At 42.7% G+C, this 23,340-nt stretch overlaps 1 protein-coding gene across 1 annotated transcript; it reads left to right on the top strand.

The window, feature by feature from the left end:
* The first annotated feature begins 282 nt into the window (after positions 1-282).
* Positions 283-11,154, top strand: LOC146712085 (keratin, type I cytoskeletal 13-like). Its single transcript, XM_085455224.1, has 14 exons — positions 283-753; positions 1,903-1,985; positions 2,583-2,739; positions 2,892-3,053; positions 3,133-3,258; positions 3,561-3,635; positions 3,720-3,868; positions 3,953-4,279; positions 9,652-9,747; positions 9,844-9,937; positions 10,028-10,139; positions 10,232-10,385; positions 10,503-10,630; positions 10,744-11,154. Exons 1-8 carry the CDS (start codon positions 340-342, stop codon positions 4,071-4,073), a joined length of 1,287 nt encoding a protein of 428 aa, XP_085311350.1. The 5' UTR covers positions 283-339; the 3' UTR covers positions 4,074-4,279; positions 9,652-9,747; positions 9,844-9,937; positions 10,028-10,139; positions 10,232-10,385; positions 10,503-10,630; positions 10,744-11,154.
* The last annotated feature ends 12,186 nt before the right edge of the window (positions 11,155-23,340 follow it).

Below are 23,340 nucleotides of genomic sequence, written 5' to 3'. Positions count from 1 at the left end.
GGCTGTTCCTCGAGCTGTTACCACCCCCTCCACACCCGTCATTCCTCAGGAGTCGCTGATGTTTACTGAGGCTTTGGCTGAAGCGTCGTCTGCTAATTAATCTCCCTCCTTTCAGGATGCAAAGGTCGTGCCAAGCCTGCAGGTGAAGCAGGGTTGATAAAAGCATCAGTGTGTTACAGGTTACATTTTTCCGTGACCCCCCCCCATGCCTCGCCCAGCCTCACCTTCTGTTTGAGTGACAGCTCTTAGGCTGCAGGAGTTATAAAAAGGAGGAGAGCTCTGCAGCTCCTCACTCTGCTCTCTGTCGTCTTCAGCTACAGCAGGAACGCAGCATCGACCATGGCCTCCTTCACCCGCTCATACTCCCGCTCCGTCAGGTCCTCCATGGGCAGCAGCGGCTCCATGAGGGCCAGCAGCGTGTACGGTGGAGCTGGAGGCTCCGAAGTCCGCATCTCCTCCTCCTCTGTGGGTGGAGGGCTCAATAGTAGCCTCGGCGGAGGACTCGGCGGAGGCTACTTGTCCTCCGTCAGCTACAACGGTTCTGGCATGGACGACAGCCTGATCGGCAACGAGAAGTTCACCATGCAGAACCTGAACGACCGTCTGGCCTCCTACCTGGAGAAGGTGCGCAAGCTGGAGAAGGCCAACACCGAGCTGGAGCTGAAGATCAGGCAGTTTGTGGAGAACAAGGTCGGCCCCTCCACCCGGGACTACACCACCTTCTTCGTCACCATCAGTGACATCACTGCAAAGGTAAAGCTTCCTCACCTTCCCTCTGACAGCTGGTCCCACAGGTGCTCTCACCTGCGCTGCGTTTTTAACCCTCTGTTTATTTCATGTTTACGTTATTTTGAATGGTGATGTCACTGCGAGCTTCGTCCTGTTCCTTTGAACGTCGTTCATCATGATCTGCAGGATCTGTTCCTCTGCAGAACTTTAGTTTTCTACACTCTCTCCAAGCTGTGACACAGAGCGCCCTCTACAGGCCATATCCAGGCTTTACTTCTCACTCATCTTCAGTTTGTTTCTCACAGAAACTCTTTGTTAATGTTTTTCCTCCGGACTCGCTGAGCGGTCCTTGGTCTTTAGATCTTTAACTTTCTGCTAACCTGTCCTTCAATGAAGTCATCATCCCCACAGTCACATCTTTTTAAATCTGAGGATTACGCTCGCAGGACGCTGCTTTTAGTTCATGAAGGGACAACAAAAGGCTTCATTCAGCAGCGCTGCACCTCACCCCGCATCCGAACAAAACCCAGAAAGAGCTGCAGACAAAGGTAGCAAATCTCCCGTTTAACTGGAGCGGTGCCTTCAGAAATCAGAGGACTGAAGGATGTCTGATCTAAAATTAGAAAAGAGAACATAAACCTACACGCTGTAGCTCAGTTAATACAAACTAAATGTAAAATAATGCATTTATACAACTGTCAAATCTAATCACGCAGGAAGTCTCCAACTGGGTGAACCAGCACACAGTCTGAGGAGGTTTTACTTTTCTGATCTGAACCTCAGTCATCTCTGACAATCTGGGTTTTCCTCACAAAGATGAATAAAGTCTGTTTTAATTAGAATAAATTTTTGGTTAATTAAAAGTTCTGAAATATCTGGAAAATGAAAAGTGAATAAAAATGGAAAATGGGAAAGTATCACTGCTCTGTCTGATTGGTTAGAACTGGCAGGGGGCGTGGCAGTAATCAGTAATCCTGTGGCCCCGCCCCCTGCTGACTTTCACTGGCAGCCAAGTATTTATCTTGATTAAGAAACATGACCTTGTGTTTCCTGTAGTACAAACACTCTTCAAACTAAAAGACCTGCACTGCATCGGTAATTACAAAATAAAAGCACCTTAATGTGGATCAATAAAGTTTCATCTTCATCCATTACGATGTTTTTTGTCTCCAGATTCAGGAAGCCACCAAGAAAAACGGAGCCATTCACCTGAGCATCGACAATGCCCGGCTGGCTGCTGACGACTTCAGGACAAAGTGAGTCTGCAGGAACCCGCAGAGCGGGTTGCAGTTCCTCTGACGCCCAGCAGAGGCTGCTGCAGCCATCAGTCCACATGTCTGAGATCACGTGCTACTTAATGTTAGCACATAACTTCGCATTATGTTATTCCTCCCCACTGTCGCCACGTGGTGCTAATATGAGATGTTTTGGGTTCTCGAGACATCGAGGTGGAGACATCGACGGAGCATCGGTGACGTTCTGATAGAGTTGCCAACTGGGAAATTCCGTATAATCAGCAAATCTGGTTCATTCTATCTGCGATGTCACACACAGTGCATATTTACACTCTGTTGTGTCCCTTATTTGATGGTTAAAAAATTGGCAGCCCTAGCTTCAGATGATGCTTGGAGTCTCCATCAGCAGCAGCAGATCAGAGCGGCGTGTCATGGTGAACATTTGAAATAAAGCATGCACAGGAGCAGGATCTCCTCTGATATGAGTGTCATTGTTAATACTCCTGTTACTGCAGGGGAAAAGGTCCAATGATATTAGGAAGTTTGAACAGCAGGTGGCGCCACAGCAGCTCAGATTGAATCACTGAGCCTCACCTGTGATCCATCCTCCTCATGCAGGTATGAGAATGAGCTGGCCATGCGTCAGTCGGTGGAGGCTGACATCAGCGGGCTCAAGAAAGTCCTGGATGACCTGACGCTGGCTAAGAGCGACCTGGAGATGCAGATCGAGGGCCTGAAGGAGGAGCTAATCTTCCTGAAGAAGAACCACGAGGAGGTGAGTGTGAGAGTCAAATCAGTGTTGTTGCCTGTGGAGTGTGGAGTCAGCTGCTTAAACACAGATTTTGTTCTTTTACTGTAAGAAAACTTGTTTTTAGCTGAACATGAGTGTGTGTGTGTGTGTGTGTGTGTGTGTGTGTGTGTGTGTAGGAGCTGCTCGCCATGCGGAATCAGATGAGCGGTCAGGTGCATGTGGAGGTGGACGCCGGTCCACAGCAGGACCTCACAAAGGTCATGGCTGAGATCAGAGAGCACTACGAGGCCGTCACCGCCAAAAACCAGAGAGAGCTCGAGTCCTGGTTCCAGACCAAGGTACCTACCACCATGACATCACTTCCTGTGACCGCAGACGTCTCCTGTGTATTAACCTGTGTGCGTGTTTCCTGCGCAGACTGAGACTCTGAACAAAGAGGTCATCACTCAAACCACCTCGCTGCAGACGTCCAGGTCAGAGGTCACGGAGGTGAAGCGCACGCTGCAGTCTCTGGAGATCGAGCTGCAGTCCATGTTGGGCATGGTGAGTGTCACATGACCTCCATTCTGCAGCTGGAGGAGCTTCAGGTTGTTCACTGTAAAAGAGAGAGGGGCGAGCTGTGAACAGAGGCGGGCGATAAACGTCCGATGAACTTCAGGCTGTTTCTAATCTTCTGTCTGAACACTGACGGGTCACATGAGCCGAGGTTTGAAAGCAGAGAGGAAGATCAATAAAAACTAGGTTTTAGGATAGGAACGGCTGAGATGAGTCAAATCTGAATAAGGGTCTGACTGCAGGTGTAGCTTTTGATCAGCTGACCTCACAAACGCTGCGTTCCTCTGCAGAAAGCGTCGCTGGAGGCCTCTCTGGCTGAGACGCAGAACCGCTACTCCATGCAGCTCTCCAGGTACCAGATGCAGGTGAGCCGCTGTTCATCCTGAGCTTGCGGGTTGTACCTGAGCACGCTGCTCTTCAGTCTCACCTGTGACTCTGTTGTCCTGCAGGTGATGTCGCTGGAGGAGCAGCTGACGCAGCTGAGGTCCGACCTGGAGCGGCAGGGGCAGGAGTACCGCATGCTGCTGGACATCAAGACCCGGCTGGAGATGGAGATCGCTGAGTACAGGAGGCTGCTGGACGGAGAAGCCACCAGCAGGTGAGACTCGCGCTTCGATGAGTGAAGCTGAAGCTAATGGGCGATGCAGACGCTAACCTGTGCGCTGTTCTGATTGGTCTGCAGTGTCACCACCAAGTCCTCGAGCACCACGACCAAGCGGGTGGTGACGGTGGTCCAGGAGGTTGTTGACGGGAAGGTGGTGTCCTCCTCTTCCTCCACGTCCTCCTCTGTCCTAACCAGCTGAGCCGCTGCAGCCAATCAGCGTCTCCTCTCAGAGTGCTGACAATAAACCGAGAGTCTACATAAAAACTCAGAGTGTGTCTTTATTTCAGCGCCAGCACAGCAGACCTCCACCTCTTTAAGCTCAGAGAAGAAGAGCGCTCAGGTTTCCTCCAATCAGGGAGTCAGAAGCATCAGAGTAACCTGCAGCGTACCTGCAGTGCATTCTGGGTAAAGTGTGGGACAACTGAATATGTTTTTCCTTCTGGGTCAAATACATTTTTTAATAAGGTCATTTTTTTATATGTAAAGCATTCGGGGTACAAAGTGGCTGAAAAACCTGAACGGCCCACACAGTCATGTTGGCGTCACTGTTCTCGCCCTTCATTCGAACTTTATTTAAACCCCTCGGAGGGTTTTGGCAGCAGCTGCAGCGACTCTGCAGGCTGCTTCATGCCCCGCACCGCTGCAGCCTCGGTTTCCTCCCATCATGCCTCAGGGCGTCATTGCTCAGGTTGAGTTTAGTGGCTCTTATATAAATCAGAGCGTCAGGCAGCAAAAATATGATTGCATAACAAATGCACAAATCAAACATCATTAGTTTGACCTGTTTTTATGCTTTTTTAATAAGTTTTTGTATTTGTTAGCGAAGTCCCAGCACAGCTGTACCTGCCACCGTCACGAGGATTAATAAAGACCAACGCTGGCTCGATGTCCACACTTTGTTAAGCAAAGTGCTTTATGGCTGTAGCTCAGGCGGTAGTGCAGGCCATCTATTGATCGGAAGGTTGGTGGTTCAATTCCTGGCTTCCATTAGACTGCATGCCAAATGTCCTTAGGCAAGATGCTAACCCCAAATTACTCTCCATACTCTGATGCATCCATCGGAGTATGAGTGTGTGTTAGTTAGAAAGCACTCAGAAAATGTGCTGGAGTGAATGGCTGAATGCACAAGTTCTGCAAAGTGCTTTGAGTGCTCAGAAGAGTAGAAAAGCGCTACATCAGTGCATTTACCATAGGAAGTCATCATTTTTAAACATTTAATCAGACACTCGATTTAAAAGCCGTGAGAGGTGAACGATGAGCAGGTTTGCACTGTGTCGTCATGTTTTTGTGTTTCAACACACGTTTTTCATAAATAAGTAAAAGTAGAAACACAAAATCTCCTGAACACAGTCGTCACGTTGTGACTCGTTTACAGTACTTATGAGGACCCGGCCTGTCCTGATAACCAGGACTTAAAACCCCAAAACAACTTCAACCTAACACTAGTTCTAAACATGAGCCTGAATCCAAATAGTCGCCCTCACACGGCTCTGGAAAAACAACGGGTCTTTATTTTGGAGAAGTTCATTTCCCGGTTCTTCCCCTCCACTGTCCCGTTGTGTGTGTCACTATTTAGAAGACGCTACACAAACAAAGGTGTTCTCACCCAATTTCCATGAAACTCGCACTTTGATCGTGGCTCAAGAGTTGGGAGTTCACCTTGTAATCGGAAGGTTGCCGGTTCGAGCCCCGGCTTGGACAGTCTCGGTCGTTGTGTCCTTGGGCAAGACACTTCACCCGTTGCCTACTGGTGGTGGTCAGAGGGCCCGGTGGCGCCAGTGTCCGGCAGCCTCGCCTCTGTCAGTGCGCCCCAGGGTGGCTGTGGCTACAATGTAGCTTGCCATCACCAGTGTGTGAATGTGTGCGTGAATGGGTGGATGACTGGATATGTAAAGCGCTTTGGGGTCCTTAGGGACTAGTAAAGCGCTATATAAATACAGGCCATTTACCATTTACCATTTATCAAAACGTGTCCTGACAACAACAGCGTGAGGAATCAGGAACCACCTCAGTGTCCAGGAAGTCTTATCCTGAAAATATGATAGAAATAGAAAAGTACCTTCAGCGACGACCTCTACATTTAACAAATGTTGTAACTTTATGTGATCATCACAAAGTGTCCAACACATCGAGACTTTCTTAAAGTCTTTCCCAACCGTGTTCCTGCTTTGGCTGGTTTCTCCCACATAAAAGCTCGACTTTAACATAAATACGGTGACTTGAACACTGGTTTCAGTCACCCTCTGGCTCTGTGTGTGATTTTACTGCTTTCGCCGTTCTCACTGCATTTTAAAATGTTCCTCAAAGTCTTGGCTGTGAACTCGGTTCCCATAAAGGAGGATGTGAAAGAGCCCAACACAGAGTGACGCTGAGGTTTAATGGGCAGGTTCAAACATCTATCCAAGTCAACACACGTCAATAAAACTGCTCTAAAAATAGCGATAAACCGAGCGCCTGCTGTAGCTGCTGCTTGGCACTGAACACGTTTGCATCTCTAATCTGATGCTTGTGAACTCATAATGACAGTTTATGGGAGTCGGCCTGCAGCAGTGTGCTGACCTGTGCAGCACTAACACGACTTCAACACAGCGTGACAGTTACAGTGTCATTACCACTCCCACGCCGCAGGCCTGAATTTAAATGACTGCGAGCTCAATATAAACCTGCCTCCTGCCTCGGTGCAGCCGAGCGTGTTGCTAATTAGATCCAAATTAGCTGTGAGATGTTTCACAACTGTTCTTTCCTGTTGACTCGGTGAAAACTTGGCATCATATTCAAATCTCATCAGGACAAAAACATCTTTAATGACGTTTCTATTTCCAAATCAACACTTTCATTGTTTTGCAAACATTTAAAGTAGAGGGAGCATTTTTGATTGGTTGGCCATTTTTATTTTATGAAAGAAGTCAAACTCTTCAACGATGCCAACGTCAGGTTTTTGTTTTAAAGAAACTGTTGGACTAAATTTGATCTTTGTCACGTTTTCAGTGGGAGAAACGTTTCATCATCACCAGGTGACGTCTTCAGTCTCAGCTGACTGCAGGTTTCAATCTTATAAACAGGACATTTGCATAATGACTGGAACCAGCCCAGTGAGGAACAATGGGCTGGTAGGTCAGCTCCTTAATCTTAATTATGCAAATTCTCATGATCATTGATCAACAACCACTGATCAATGTCCATGAGTCCCATTCACAGAGAGTTGGGGAATGGCTGCAATCACAGCATGTAAGATGGTGAGAGATGATTGAGCATGCATCAGGAGGTTTTAGTTTTGGCTCATGTGATTAGGTAGAGGATCAATAGAAGGTCCACGGCCCTCTTGGGGACACTCCCATAGGGCTTAAACTTTCCAGGGAAAGTTGAGTTTCATGTTCTCTACACCTGTTCCTCTCACTGTGGTTAATCTCATTGTTGGAGCTGATTATACAGAATCACCGGAGAATAACCTGAAGGCAGCAACGATAAACACCGATAGGTGGGAGAGCTAGGGTTGCCTGCTACCACAAACTGCCCTTGAGCAAGGAACTGAACTGAAAGTGGCAAACGTGGCTGACAGCCAGACTGAAGCAGTGCTGAGCCGAGCCCACGTGAAGCTGCACCATCAGTTTGGTTTCGCTGGTTTCCATATTTTTATCTGCTCCTCTCGTTCACACCAGCCTGAGGTCAGTTCTGCTGATGCTTCACAGTTACTCGTCCAGCTCATCAATGCTTCACATGCAGCAAGTCTTCAGCCCTCTTAGGCTCAGCTGTAGGCTCATATCTGCTTTTGTTGTTGGAGAGATCATCTAAAAGGTAACAGTTTGATCAGCATGTCCCAACGTCAGCACACCAGTGACACCTCCTTGGTACTTCCCAACGGACCGACCTTTAACAGACGAACGGTGGTTTTGCCACTCTAAAGGTCGTCTACCTTTTTAATGCACACGTCGAGCCTGCAGCTGAACATGATCTTGAAGTGGCAGCTGGTCATCTGGTAATATGTTAAAACCTTAAAATGAGGCGAGCCAGTTAAGCTACATGAGACATTTCAAATTAAAATCACCTGAACTGATGGGAGTCGACTTGGACACTGATGCTCTTGTTCTGAAACAGCATCGTGTTGTCACCGAGCTGTGGACATGACCCGGGACCCGTCTCTGACCTGAACTCATTGTTGGAGCTGTTGGTTTGGTTCATCCTGAGACTGGTCTGTCTGTACATCTTTGTACTGTGTTTTACCAGGAAAGGTTGTGAGTCTGTTGGCTTCGTTCCCCCAGCACACTGAACATGCTGCCGTGTTCAAAGAAGTGTGACAATTTCTTTTAAATTAAATTCAAATTAAACCTGAGTCGACATTTTGAAGTGGAAGATTACAAAACGAGACCTGGAGATTTGACTTTCAGCAGTAATAGTTCATAAATGGGCTCACACATGCCTGCAGGTTTGCATATACAGAAATATGAGCCTGTAAATCAGCCGTGGTGTTTTCAGCTGCAGGGCTCGGGCTGGTACATGTGGTAGCAGATCTTCAACTGCCAGCCACATCCACTTCTTGTCATTCCAAAGATCAGACCTCATTTTGCTGTCGGCCACTTTGAGCGAGTAATCGTTGCAGTCGAAGCGTTCCCCAGACTGACGCCTGAACACGAGCACCGTACATCACACAGTGCAGCGATTCAGAGAGAAACATTATAAAAGAAAAAATAAAATCAAATATAAACAGACAACAAAGTGATCAGCGATGCGGTTACAGTGCCGTACCAAGCTCTGACGGGAAAGTGACTCGCTGTGTTGTCCAGCCACTTGATAAAATTCTTGGGTTTTGATCTCGGAGGTTTATTTGAAATGTGCTGGTTGTGTCTTTGTGGAGATTCAACCTGTTGACAAAGCTACAGAGTTTCTGGTCGACCTTTGTGTGGGCACTCGATTCAGGACACGGTGGTTCTGTTTTGGTGACTTATTGTGTTTGATTTGGGAATATTGGAGCTTAACGGTCCTTTGGACACGACTGGCCAATCACGACTCAGTTATTTTGTTATGTACACAGTAAAAAATGGAGTGTCAATATTTCAGAGTAAACCTATTTTAACCCAAATAGAGTATTTACAACTCTATGAGGAGTAAACCAGCTCTAACATCAGAGTTAAAAGTCAGTGTAAAGTTTGTTAGTCACGCAGTGAAGACTTCACACAGTGTTGATTATTACCAGTCCGCAGGCGTGTGCGGCCTCAGAGCTCTAATGCGCAGGGAATTTTCTCCGAAGAACTGCCACAGTTAACGTTCCCATACTGGTCACATTGTTTAAAAGGTATTTTTAAACTAAGTAGCTCTTTATAGTTTCACTGATGTCGAGCGAGGACATGTTAGCAGCATTTACCCATAGGTTTAATGGCATTCCAGTAGCTACATGCTAGCAGTTGCTAAAAGTTAAGATGTTCGTTATCTTCTCACTGCGTTAATATGAACCTAAAACATTTTAACTATGTATTTCTGCTGTCTAAATAATACCATTGTCACATGTCAAATCGCACAGTTTGAACAACTAAATTACCGTTTATCGGTAAGCTAATAATCGCTAATTAGCTTACATAAGCGAACATACTTTCAGAAAAAGTGGGTAACATTACCATAAAGTTAACTTTACTGGTTTATATTATTTTAAGCAAATGCCAAAGGCATACACTACTTTAGAGTTTTGCTCATTATTTAGTAAGAAATATGTATTTTGTGTAAATTAACTGATAGCAATGTTAATGACATGTTAAGTAATATTAAGTAATGTTCCTATTTTATAGAAAGGTTTAAGAGTATGCAAAAACCAAATCTCTGAGAGATGCAACCAGAAGACGGATGAGAAACATACTTGAGGCTGAGATGACAGAATGACATGGGTAAGAATCAAAAATGTAAGATATAAAGAAACATTTTAAACATTGTATTATTTTTAATTGTGATATTTAATGCCAATTATTGAATTTCTACATTAGGACATCTCCCCCTAAAAACGTAAGAGTGATGTATGCGCAGGGCATTGTTGCTCTGTCTCCATATCTGGAAGACCCATATTCACAACATGGATATGTAAGTAAAGGGAACTTTTCAACATGAAATACATAATTGCCCTCAGAAATGTTGATAACATAGTCCTTCTTCGTTTATTTAATTACATAGAAACATTACTACGATCCAGAGAGCAGTTCAGGATACATTGCATGGCGGTTGAAGACCATTCAAAGAAAAGCTGTGGAGGAAAGAAGCGTCTCAGTTTGCAAATCTCCCAAAAGTAAGTTCACTTATCATTTAAATGATACCGATGTAATTTGTAGGCAGGATTCAATCATACACCTCTCTATGTTCTGTATTTTTGCATTACAGATAGAACAAGATTTCCGACTCCTGTTTTGTGAGGTCACTGGGAGCAAATTCTTGGAGAGGTGGCTCACCAATCTCAAAGCAAAGGTTGTAAAGGAAAGTCATGGACTTGTCCCGACCTCAGAGCTCTTGGAGTTAATGTGCAATGCTGAGTCAGGTACTGAAGTTGAGAATGCTATGATTGTGACTGTTTTTATTTGCCATTGTTGGTTATATAGGTAATTCTGTCAATTCAATGTATTTTTGGAATAATTCTTTGTTTATTCGTCTGTAGGCTGGGACAGTGACTTGTCTACTATCTTGCTGCTGCTACATCTGCTACCACCATCTGCACAAGGGCGAAAGAGACCAGGAAAGATGTCTGCATCTCAAGCTGTCAATAACCTCATCAAATTCCCAAAGGTATGTTGTTTAAAATATACTTTCCATCACCTCTATTTTCATGGACAGTGAGTTGAGCTAATCTACTGTCAGAGGATAGTCACTTAATACTGTTGTTTAATGTGTTGTTGTAGGCTGGAACCAGTGTACAGCAGCATCTAGACAACATCACCCGAAGCAGTCAGCCCTACCATCTTACTCAGGGATCCACAAGAAGCAAACAAGACAACAGCGGGTCTGCTGGGGTTTCTGCAAACCCTGAATTATACTCAGTGGAGCCTGAAACACATTACTGTGACACGTCAGAAAACGAAGCACAGGTTAGCGTTCTGACCTGAGGACGGATTTACAGTGGTCACCTCTGGGTTGGTCTTTGCATGTGTTGTGAGAGCTCTTTGTCTCGATGTGCTTCATTTCGAGGTTTTAATTTCGTCTCGCTCATCATGATTTGGACTTGCTGTAAAAATTCGGGATGTTTCAGATGTTGATTAATCTGAAAGTCAATCGCAGACTTGTTGACAATAAACTGGAAAAGAGTCCTGATAGTTTTGTTTGGGGTTTTTTAACATTTATTTATTGGTTTTAACCGGTTTTACATGATACACCGTGAACATACAACAAAAACAACATAGTAACAGAAACAAAAACAAAGCAAACCATAACAGAAGGGAAGGGCAGATATAGGACTGTTCGATATAACGATATATATCTGATGACGATATAAAAACGTCTGTCGTTTCATTTCACGCTATCGTTTGTTTCGTGGTGTCGCAAAATAAACTGTTTACGGGAATTTTTTTTCATGGTTCTGATGTCACTGTAGTGGCTGTATTAATAAAGTTCTCTCTTCCTCTTATATTTAATATAACCACACTACAGACGGACAAGCGCCTGTTTTTATGCGTTGTCGTTAGCAACAACGACGGTAACAGCATCGCGTGTCCGCTTGTTTATGTTCCACATAAACTTTTCACAATAAAGCTCAAGATCCGGTTGAGACTTTTCAAAATAAACTGAATCACGTGAAAGAGCAGATTATTTACGGATGAGAAGTAAAAAAAAAAAAAAAAAGACGCCAGGTGCTAAAAAAAAACAAAACCTTAGACTCAAACGTTAGAACAGCTTTTCCCCGCAGCACGCCGTGTAATAAATACTCACAAAGAAAACGGCGTTTCATGCATCGGTTAAAACACTCGACTCCAGCTACATGATGCGCAGCTGGAAACACTTCAAGCAAGTCGAGCTGCTCGAGATTCACAGAATTTACAGAAAATGTTACATTTTTGTGATTTATATCGTTATTGGACGATAGATGTCTTATATCGGGATATGAGATTCTGGTCATATCGCACAGCCCTAGACAGATATACAAATCAAGTTAGCACTTCAGGCCGTTAAGGCCACAGTGTGCACGTTGCAGTTCTCCAAAACATTGTAGAATTTTGATCATAAAGCCCCAAACTTGTACAGTTTATTTCTTAATGCATAAGTTATTTTCTCCATAGATAGTATAGATGTCAGTCCATTAAGCCGCTGAGATAGTCCACATATTTTTTGATTTTTCCAGCACATAGCAATACAGCGCTTGGCTTCCAAAAGTCCAGTCGTTAACAGAGCTCTATTGTTTGCAGCAGGTACAAAATTATTCGGGTATATATTTAAAATACATATTTTAGGATGAAGTGGAATCACATCGCTAATAATTTGACTCAACAGATTTATTACCTTTTCCCAAAAGATTTTCACACGTGGACGCTCCCATATACAGTGAAATAAAGTGCCTGTCCACTCCACACTTAATACAGGAGTCTGGGATGTTTCAGTTAAAATGATGCATTTTTGACGGAGTCTTGTTAACCATTTATATTGAAGTAGTTTAGATTGCACATTAATTGTCTGACTCTGGGCCAAGGAGCATGATTTATAGCACTCATCATCAGATATGTCCATTTGCAAATCTTTCCTCCAAGCCTCTAAAATAGACTGTGTTGATTCTTTGGAATTTTCCATAAATAATTTATACAATGCAGAAACTCGGTATTGTAGCGGCAGCCTTCGGTCCTTCTTTGCCGCTTCTGCAGAACGTAAAGTTTCTGACTCGTGCTCTTGTTCAGTCGCTTGGATGCCTTCCGGTAGCAAAAAAACGAGGCGAAGGAGAAAAGGGGCAAAACATTTATTTTCCAAACAAATCGAAAGGTACAAAACAAATGCCTCTGGTGGGCGCTCCGTTTATATTTCCTTTATGTTACAACCAAAAAATAACATTAAAACGGCGACGGTCAGAACGGCGACGGTCAGAAAACTGTTGCTCCACGTCCTGCTTGCTTACCTAACCTTTTTTACCCACACCCCTCCGCATGCGGGCCAAATACACACCCCTTTATGACATCTACCAACACTTTACAACAACAACAGACTAATAAAGCAGGATTAATTTATGGAGCACAGCATATTACATTATAACATAAAATGATCAAGATTATAATGGAAACTTAAAGATCATGACAAATACTTAAATATGGCATGATGTAACTGAGTGAAATTATTGGCCTGGACTTGGCTCCAACACTCGGCCTCTCCCATTTAGATGCTTTATAACTGTGTTCTCTAGAGAGGAGGAGGTGGGGATTTCTAAACTGTTACCTTGTGTGGTTAAGATAAAATTTCTTAATTGAAGAAATTTAAAAAAGGTTTGACAGGAATAGAAAAAGTACTTCTAAGTTGTTCAAAAGACATAAGAGTATTATTCCTAAATATATCAGACACTTTTCTTAAACCTCAATCGAACCAAAATCTAAAACCTGCATCCGTCCCACCAGGAAGAAAGCTGTTATTTCCAAATATCGGAGTAAACCGAGACAGTTGGATCATTTCTCCGAAGTAGTTATGTGTCTCAAACCAGATCATTATAGTGTTTTTTAAAAAGGGGTTCTTAGTTTGCTTATTTAGTGTCTTCCTGTCGGCTGAGTAAAGATATAAGTTCGGGGGACTTTTGATTTCTGTGGACTCCATAGAAACCCACACTGGAGTTTGCTCATTAACAAAATAAAACATTGCCGCTCTGATTTGAGCAGAAGTACCACTTTAAATTTGGAAGTTGTAAACCCCCTCTTTCATAAGGAAGGTTTAGTAATGAGATTCTGAGTCTTGGTCTTCTGTTGTTCCAAATAAAGTTTTGGAATAGTTTTTGCAAATCTAAAAAGAGTTTGGTGGAGAGAGAGATACTAATTGAAAAAGGTAAAGATGTTTTGGCAAAATTTACATTTTTAGTATATTAATACGACCAATTAAAGATATAGGTACTTTCATCCATCTGTTTAGAAGTGTAGTAACTGACGTCGTTAAGGAATTGTGATGAGATAATTTCACACCCAGATAAGTAAACCCATGTTCAGATAGCAGAAAGGGAGTGTTGATTGGAGGATTTTGTCGTTCATTTTTATTCAAAATAATATTTCGGATTTATCAAAATTTATTTTATAACCCGAAAATGTACTAAATGTATTAATGAGACTTAAAATGGATGGTATTGATTTGTTTAAATTGGTGCAGAACAGGATCACATCATCTGCATATGGGGCAATACGGTGGTCAGCATTACTGTAATTCCTGATATGTTTTTATGATTCTGAATTGCCATCGCAAGAGGCTCAGTTGCCAAGGTGAACAAGAGAGGTGACAAGGGGCACCCCTGTCTAGTTCCACGATATAATCTGAATGGTGCGGAAAAAAGACCATTAGTTAAAATCTCTGCTTGAGGGTTGGAGTATATCAACTGAATCCATTTAAAAAATCTGTTTCCAATACCAAACTTTTTCAAAACTTCAAATAAGAACAGCCATTCGATCCTGTTCTTATTTGACAGTGGACTCATCTCTGTGCTTGTCCTGCTAGACCTCAGTGCAGCGTTCGATACTGTCGACCATAATATCCTATTAGAGCGATTAGAACATGCTGTAGGTATTACAGGTACTGCACTGCAGTGGTTTGTATCATATCTATCTAATAGACTCCAGTTTGTGCATGTAAATGGAGAGTCCTCTTCACACACTGAGGTTAATTATGGAGTTCCACAGGGTTCAGTGCTAGGACCAATTCTGTTTACATTATACATGCTTCCCTTAGGCAGCATCATTAGAAGACATAGCATACATTTACACTGCTATGCAGATGACACCCAGCTCTATCTGTCCATGAAGCCAGATAACACACACCAATGAGTTAAACTGCAGGAATGTCTTAAAGACATAAAGACCTGGATGGCCGCTAACTTTCTGCTTCTTAATTCAGATCAAACTGAGGTTATTGTACTCGGCCCTGAAAATCTTAGAAATATGGTATCTAACCAGATTCTTACTCTGGATGGCATTACCTTGGCCTCCAGTAACACGGTGAGGAACCTTGGAGTCATTTTTGACCAGGACATGTCCTTCAACGCACATATTAAACAAATATGTAAGACTGCTTTCTTCCATTTGCGCAACATCTCTAAAGTTAGAAATATCCTGTCTCAGAGTGACGCTGAAAAACTAGTTCATGCATTTATTACTTCCAGGCTGGACGACTGTAATTCATTATTATCAGGAAGTCCTAAAAACTCCCTGAAAAGCCTTCAGCTAATCCAAAATGCTGCAGCAAGAGTCCTGACAGGGACTAGAAAGAGAGAGCAGATTTCTCCTGTATTGGCTTCCCTTCATTGGCTCCCTGTTAAATCCAGAATTCAAAATCCTGCTCCTCACATACAAGGTCTTAAATAATCAGGCCCCATCTTATCTTAATGACCTTGTAGTACCATATCACCCTATTAGAGCACTCCGCTCTCGCTCTGCAGGCCTACTTGTTGTTCCTAGAGTATTTAAAAGTAGAATGGGAGGCAGAGCCTTCAGTTTTCAGGCCCCTCTTCTGTGGAACCAGCTTCCAGTTTGGATTCGGGAGACAGACACTATCTCTACTTTCAAGATTAGGCTTCAAACTTTCCTTTTTGCTAAAGCATATAGTTAGGGCTGGACCAGGTGACCCTGAATCCTCCCTTAGTTATGCTGCAATAGATGTAGGCTGCCGGGGGATTCCCATGATGCATTGAGTTTTTCCTTTCCAGTCACCTTTCTCACTCACTATGTGTTAACAGACCTCTCTGCATTGAATCATATCTGTTATTAACCTCTGTCTCTCTTCCACAGCATGTCTTTATCCTGTCTTCCTTCTCTCACCCCAACCAATCACAGCAGATGGCCCCGCCCCTCCCTGAGCCTGGTTCTGCTGGAGGTTTCTTCCTGTTAAAAGGGAGTTTTTCCTTCCCACTGTCGCCAAAGTGCTGCTCATAGGGGGTCATATGATTGTTCGGTTTTTCTCTGTATCTATGAAGCGCCTTGAGGCGACTTTTGTTGTGATTTGGCGCTATATAAATAAAATTGAATTGAATTGAATTGAACTGTTGAAGGCTTTTTCCGCTTCCATTGAGATTAACGCATTGTCTCTTTTTTCTCATAAATGATATTCATGACCCTCCGTATACTGTGAAACCCCTGCCTCCCCTGGATAAAGCCGTTCTGGTCTGAATGAATCGTCTTAGGCAAGACTGTCTCTAGTCTCATAGCTAATAGTTTGCAAAGTATCTTGTAATCGTAATTCAACAGTGAGATTGGTCTATAAGAACTACAATGTGTTGCTGGCTTATTAGGTTTCAGTAACAGAGTGATTGTTGCCACATTAAGTGAAGGGGGGAGAGACCCAGATTCAAATGATTCCTGATACATATCCAATAAGGGCTGGATCAATTTATCTTTAAATATTTTGAATATTTCTATTGGTATTGCATCAGGAGTTTTGCCCCCTTTCATGTTCCTTATAGCATTAGTAATTTCTTCTACTGTTATATTAAGCTCTAGTTCATCCATATCATTTTCTGGTAGTCTAGGAAAATGCAGCTGATCCAAAAAGATTTTTTGTTTTGATGTAAATGAATTTAAATGCTCAGTTTTGTATAGCTGTTTATAAAAAGTACAAAAAGAGTCATATGTTTAGGATCAGCTGTGATCTGTCCTTCATCTGTAGTTATGGAGTTTAATGTTCTTTCAACCTGAACCTGTTTAATACGCCAAGCCAGTGTTTTACTTGCTTTTTCACCCTGTTCATAATATGACTGTTTCAGTCTTTATATGATGACAAAATATTAAATTTAGCTCTGAGTTGATTTAACTCTAGAATTCGAGCATTAGATTTGGATATAAATATCTCTTCCTCAATGTCTTTTATCTTTTTCTCCAAATGAACCAGTTCCATCCTGGATGCTTTATGTTTAAAGCTTGTAAAACTGATCATTTGGCCTCTCAGGAAAGCTTTAAAGGCCTCCCATTTTATAGTCGCCGTAGTTTGACTTGTGTTATAAGCAAAGTAATAATCTATTTGCTTTCCAATGTATTCTAAGGTAAATTATGGTAAGTTAGGTAAATTTAGTTGAAACAAAACGGTGGAGTGACCTGATATGACAACACTATCATACCAGGATTTAGTTACCATGGGTACCAAAGATGCAGAAAGTAAGAAATAGTCAATTTTGGAAAAGGTGCCATAAGTGCTAGAGTAGCAAGAGAAAGTAATCATATCCGGGTGCATGTTTCTCCAAGCATCAACTAATTGAGTTCAGTCATAAATGGTAGTACTTCCTTTCTAGACTGCTTATGAGCTGAATCGACTCCAGTTGATTTATCAACACTGATAAAGTTTCAGTTTAACCAGTTTATTCATCCCTCGAATATTCCAGGAGGTTATGTTCAGATCTGGAGCTGTCGGCATTTATAATAGGAAAGATGTAGACAAGTACAAGTCTGCCCTGAAGATAAAAAAAAACAAAAAAACCCTAAACAAAGCAACACAATAGTGCAAAAGAAAACAGGTGCACAGCGCGTAACATTAGAACACCAAGACAAACTAAACCAAAGTACGTTTGTGATTCATACTGGTGTGCACCCGATCCATCCCAGTTTAAACAGGCCTGGCTAATGTTCACGGCCGATCCATCCATACCTTGCAGAGGAGCAGCCAGAACAAACAAGCAAACAAACAAAAGAAAACAAAGCCGCTCTCTAATAATAAAACTAATAAAGTAGAAAAGTTAACTAAGAATGGATGGTCAGATATTATAAAATAACAACAGTAAATTACCACCACAACGAAAAAGAATTAAATCAGGCCATGACTCTTCTATACTCAAAGTATATTTGTTATTCACTGACTATATGGCCTGGAAGGAAATTACCCTTAAATCCAACATTACAATCATGACAACAGAAGCTTTACTGGTAAGTGAGCATTTGCCTTTCAGGTCGTAACGTTCTCTTGTCCATTTGGCTTGAGCTGTTGTACATATGAACTTGCCTCAGATGGATTAACAAAAATATGTCGGTCCCCTTGAAAGGTTATCAACATCCTTGCTGGGTAGATGAAGCCAAAACGGAGGTCCGGGATGCTAAGTGTTAACAGCTGTTTTTTTACCGGGTCAAACAACCTTCGTTGTGTTGGATTTATTGTTGACTTTGAAACATCCCGGGGTCTCCCGATTCTGTGGGCTCGCTCAATCACTATGGGTTCTGGGAAAGACTGAATCCCAAGCACCTCTGGGATCCACTTAGTTAGGAATCCACACATATCTTTGCCCTCGTCTCCTTCAAGGAGGCCCACCAAGCGAATATTATTTCTTTGGCTATTATTCTCCAGCTCTTCTACCTTGCGTGTTAGTGTCTCCAACTTCATTTCCAAAGTATTCGTAGCTTTCACATGTGGATTACAAACTCTCCAGGCATCAAAAAGGCCGAGATCTGAGCATAAGTCCATTGTAGCCTTTGCCATTTTTGAAGGTGGTTGAGATTTTGGTGGATTATAATCAGTTTCAGGACTCAGACCACAGTTAAAATCCCCACCAATTATTACGTGATTGGGACACACAGAGGAGGTTTCTGCCAGAAGGTTTGAATAAAACAATCTATCAAAAGTATTTGGTGCATAAACACTTCCTAATAGAATCTGTTCCCCATATAAAAGCCCAGTAATCAGAATAAATCGTTGTCTGCATCCCTTACAATAGTATTTAGAGTAATCGGTAGATTTTTATGGATCAATATTGCAACGCCTCTACTTTTAGAGTTAAAAGAGGAATAGTAAATTTGTCCCACCCAATCACGCTTGAGTGTGTTCAGAATCTGTGAGGTGAGTCTCTTGCAGTAATGCAATCTGCACTCTATCTTTTTTGAGTGAGGAAAATATTTTGCGTCTCTTAATAACGTGATTAATTCCCTTGACATTGAGAGTTTATGTTACTCATTGTAAAAGTTGTCAGTCATTGGACAAAGATTGTCAACCCAAAGCAAACAAAAAAGACCCATCATAATAAACACACTGTAAAAGATTTAACCCATGGTCTGGACTGGCCGTGAACAACACCATCATAAACGAATGGCAAAGGAACCCTTACACACACAACAAACTGCATGAGAATATAGGAATTAGGATAAACGTCAAAATATCACAAGCCAGAAACAAAACAAACAAAACGAAAAAGCCACCCACTGGGTGGTATTACAAGACCAGTGTAGCCAAAAGAAGTTTCACTCCACGGGAGAAAAAGAAAAGAAGACACCCCCGCTTCCCAAACCTGAATCAAATCGGGTTACTGTCAGTTGTGAAACAAAATTAAAGACTGAGTAAACAATCAGTACTGTATACTAGATATTGGCCCTAAAGCCACTTTAGGTACAAAGAATGAACAAATTTCTATTTTACCTTTAAACTGTCTCTTTTCCCTCAAGCTGCATTAAACACTGTGGACTTATGGCGAGCTGAACCAATGTCATGTTGTAAGTTAAATCCAACAGTGCCACAGTTTGTACGGGACAAGTATCAGTTGTCTTCCAGCGCATTGATGAAACTTTGTGCATCTTTAGGCGAATCAAACTTGTGTTCAGTGCCATTGTGATTCAGCACAAGCGTCGCTGGGTAGCGCATTCTGAAGCGGATGACCTTGTCAATTAAGGTTAACGTTTCTCACGGATCGCGTAGGAAAACTTCTGGTGTATAAAGATCCGCTGTCCGTCGTAGTGAAGTTCCGGGGCCGCTCTCACTGCTGCCATGATCTGTGGTTTGTCTCTGGAGTTGTGGAGCTTAATAATCACCGGCCTGGGGTGAGTCAATTTTAATGCGGGCTTTACCCGTGGAGCTGTTCCCCAGCCAGGCTTCAAAAAGCTGAATAGGACTCTCACCCTCTGCGCCTTCTTTCAGATTAATAATGCGGATGTCGTCGCGCCTGCTGCGGTTCTCTAAATCATCCAAGCTTTTTGTCATGATCCAGGGGCGATTCTAGGATCAGAGCTTTGGGGGTGCTGAGCACCCAGAGAGCTGCCCATCCAGGCAAGATCAACTTTACTCATCACGATGAGACGTTTTCCCCGTCTCTGTCAGTCCCTGCATCTTTAAATGTCTCCAGTTGTCCCGAGTTCCCTCTGTTCCTCCCTGTCCTCATCGTCTGTTGTCTTCGTCTCCGTTATCAGTCATCATAATTTTACAATCTCTGTGCAAGTCTGCAAATTTCTTTATTAAATCATAAGATTCTTAAATTCATCAAGTCTCTCTGTGCCTGGGTCCTCGTCACAAAACATGACATCACTGCTTTGTACATTTTAACACAATTTAAACCCACATTTGTGCAAGAAAAGCAAAACACCTTTTTGAAAAGTCTGTAACAAAACCATCAAATCTGATCAAGGTTATTTAAATGCTGCCAAAGAAGAATGGATTGGAATTTAAAAAATAAAAACTGATGATGAAAATGATGCTCACAGTGAGTAAAAAGTGAACTGAGAGCATTTTTTGGACAGAGATTCACTTTTAAAGTGTTCGTATAATATAATACAGATATATAAAAATACACTCCAAAAATAGAAGAGTGCTTGAAATGTACAAAATATTATTAAAAAATTAGATAAATGGAGACACCTTGGCCTCTGGTACAATGTATGAAAAGATCTTTACTGCACTTCCATGGCTTTGCAGATCTTTTATTTTCTTTTATCCTACGTCGCCTCAGCTTGAGGTTGGTAAATCTGTCACATTTTGGTGGTCAAGTCTCTCAAGCATCTTTCTCAACTGACATCACAGCCAGGTGCTGGAGTCGGCTTTGACCCATGGTCCTTCTCAGCCAGGTATGGAGCTGACTCAAGACACTAAACGACCTCTCACAGCTACAGCTGCTAACTGGGTTTGTTAGGGCAACCTGAATAACAGTTTTCAGTGTGGGGAAGATCTGATTATCCAGAAGATTGTACAATGTTAACATATCTGGGATGGAACCAGCCTCACTCTCGAGCTTCAAAAAGTTTTTGGCAACCGTGACTTCCTCTGACTGAAGCTCAGTATGGTGATGCAGTGCCAGGGCTGACAACCCAGTTTGTTTTGCAGACTCTGTATAGCAGCTTTAATACAACACAACTTCCAGATTGTGAGTAAAATTAGTTTGTTTTGTTTTTTTTCCTTTGCCGGATTAACAGTTTCTGCCTGTCACTGCTCCCTGTCTGTGTCCTCACCTGGTTCTTCCTGACCTTGTACTTTCTCCTCACGTTCCCTCTTTGGACTGACAATCATACACAAATAGATTGGATTCAATTAGATTAAAAAATACTATTAAGATCACCAACAAAGAGTCCTCTCAGTGTACTTTCAACCAAAAGGCAAATAACCAAACCACATGAACATCTAATAAAAGATATAAATATTGAAACTGATCCAACATTAATCTTTATTGACGGATGATTTGTTTTTACACTTTTACCTGACGTGGCTCCTTTTTTTGAAAAAACTTCCTCATATCCATTATGAACCTGACTGTCTCTGTACACACACACACACACACACACACACACACACACACACACACACACACACACACACACACACACACACACACACACAACAGCAGTTATAAGGTTAATGGGAATCCAGTCAGTTAGCTAGTTAGTACCTTGGGTTTAATATCGGCACATATGACAAAATAAGCAGCTTCTCTCATTCCTTTTCAAACAGGACAGTGGTAACAACAGCAGGCTACAGACAATGTTACGTTTTAGATTTTAAATAGGCTGTATACATTTCAATGGGAGCAACAGGGCGGTCAAATATCACTGATTTCACTACAGAGCAGGACGGATTGTAGGGCAGCAAACATCGTGGGGAAACACGTTTCCCACACTGCAGGTTACCTGGTGTCATGTTTTTCAGCTAAAAGAAACATGGTCTGACTCCTACCAACTGTACAAAGAGTAACGCAAGGTTAAAGGCAGCTAACATGTCCTGTTTTAAGCCAGGCTCTTCCACCTCCCTCTGCTGCGTCTCAGCCGCCATCGCTCTGGCAGCAACGGCGCCAGAGCCAGAGCAGGGGAGAGCTGGAACAAACCATTTTGGGAGGGGGGGTATCTATACTTTTGTTGTTAAAATGTTCCATCTCAATTAAGTACTGTATGCTTTTTGTATTTTTAGTAGTGTGTCCCACAAACAGCAAATATTGTCAAAAAAATAAGAAGTCTTTCGGGTGCTTTGATTCATTTTTGGGGGTGAAGCACCCCCCAAAAATGGGCTAAAATCGCCCCTGCCATGATCTTAATCTTCTCCTCAGCTTCAGCCAGTCTTCCCGCGAGGTCAGTCACCCCATCTTCCTACATCTGAGATTCTCTGCTCTGCCTCCGTGATGCGTTTGGAGACGTTTTCCAGCGAGGACGAAATGTTGCTTGCTGTGAGGTGGAGGCTGAGCTGCAGAGGTTAACTTCACACAGAGTTTATACAACAAAGAGCGCTTCTATGTGACAAAAGAAAGTCACTAAGATGCTGATCTCCATGACGATCCTACAAACAGACGCTAAGCCGGGGGCGTTTTCCCACAGTGAGCACCTTAAATAGGACGCTGACAGGTGATAGATGAGCGCTGGGTGCCAGAGGGCATTCCAGCTGCTGTCATCATCAAACTGAAGACTCTTTGTGCTGAGTGATAGAACACGATATTCACTTCATGTTATATAAAGTTATAGCATGCAGGCCAGAGGCACTGATGTAATCACACCTTCATACCTTTGAAAAACAGAATCTGATGGGTTTCTGCAGATGTGACTGTAAAGTGGTGAAAACATGAACATATTAATGCACTCTGCATGTTTTCCTCTAAACCATGTTTTTATGCGTAAAATGCTTTTCCACACACGCCCATTTCAACCCAACTGTGTTTACTTCAATACAGACAATACAGACTCGACGGCAGCTTTGAAGCTGAAAAACTAGTTCATGCATTTATTACTTCCAGGCTGGACGACTGTAATTCATTATTATCAGGAAGTCCTAAAAACTCCCTGAAAAGCCTTCAGCTGATCCAAAATGCTGCAGCAAGAGTCCTGACAGGGACTAGAAAGAGAGCAGATTTCTCCTGTTTTGGCTTCCTGTTAAATCCAGAATTCAAAATCCTGCTCCTCACATACAAGGTCTTAAATAATCAGGCCCCATCTTATCTTAATGACCTTGTAGTACCATATCACCCTATTAGAGCACTTCGCTCTCGCTCTGCAGGCCTACTTGTTGTTCCTAGAGTATTTAAAAGTAGAATGGGAGGCAGAGCCTTCAGTTTTCAGGCCCCTCTTCTGTGGAACCAGCTTCCAGTTTGGATTCAGGAGACAGACACTATCTCTACTTTCAAGATCAGG

This window comes from Copadichromis virginalis, linkage group LG4, assembly GCF_057382275.1.
Source record: "Copadichromis virginalis isolate Kocher_CV1m ecotype Utaka linkage group LG4, C_Virginalis_male_GT1.1, whole genome shotgun sequence".
Taxonomy (NCBI): Eukaryota; Metazoa; Chordata; class Actinopteri; order Cichliformes; family Cichlidae; genus Copadichromis; species Copadichromis virginalis.
The sequence above is the reverse complement of the archived record's forward strand: the minus strand, read 5'-3'. Positions and strand labels throughout refer to the sequence as shown.

Bases quoted from the DNA above. Each gene is read 5' to 3' on its own strand.
- LOC146712085 (XM_085455224.1), top strand. From the start codon at position 340: ATGGCCTCCTTCACCCGCTCATACTCCCGCTCCGTCAGGTCCTCCATG. The intron at 2,740-2,891 runs GTGAGTGTGAGA...GTGTGTGTGTAG, and splicing joins TGAAGAAGAACCACGAGGAG to GAGCTGCTCGCCATGCGGAA. The intron at 3,259-3,560 runs GTGAGTGTCACA...GTTCCTCTGCAG, and splicing joins TGCAGTCCATGTTGGGCATG to AAAGCGTCGCTGGAGGCCTC.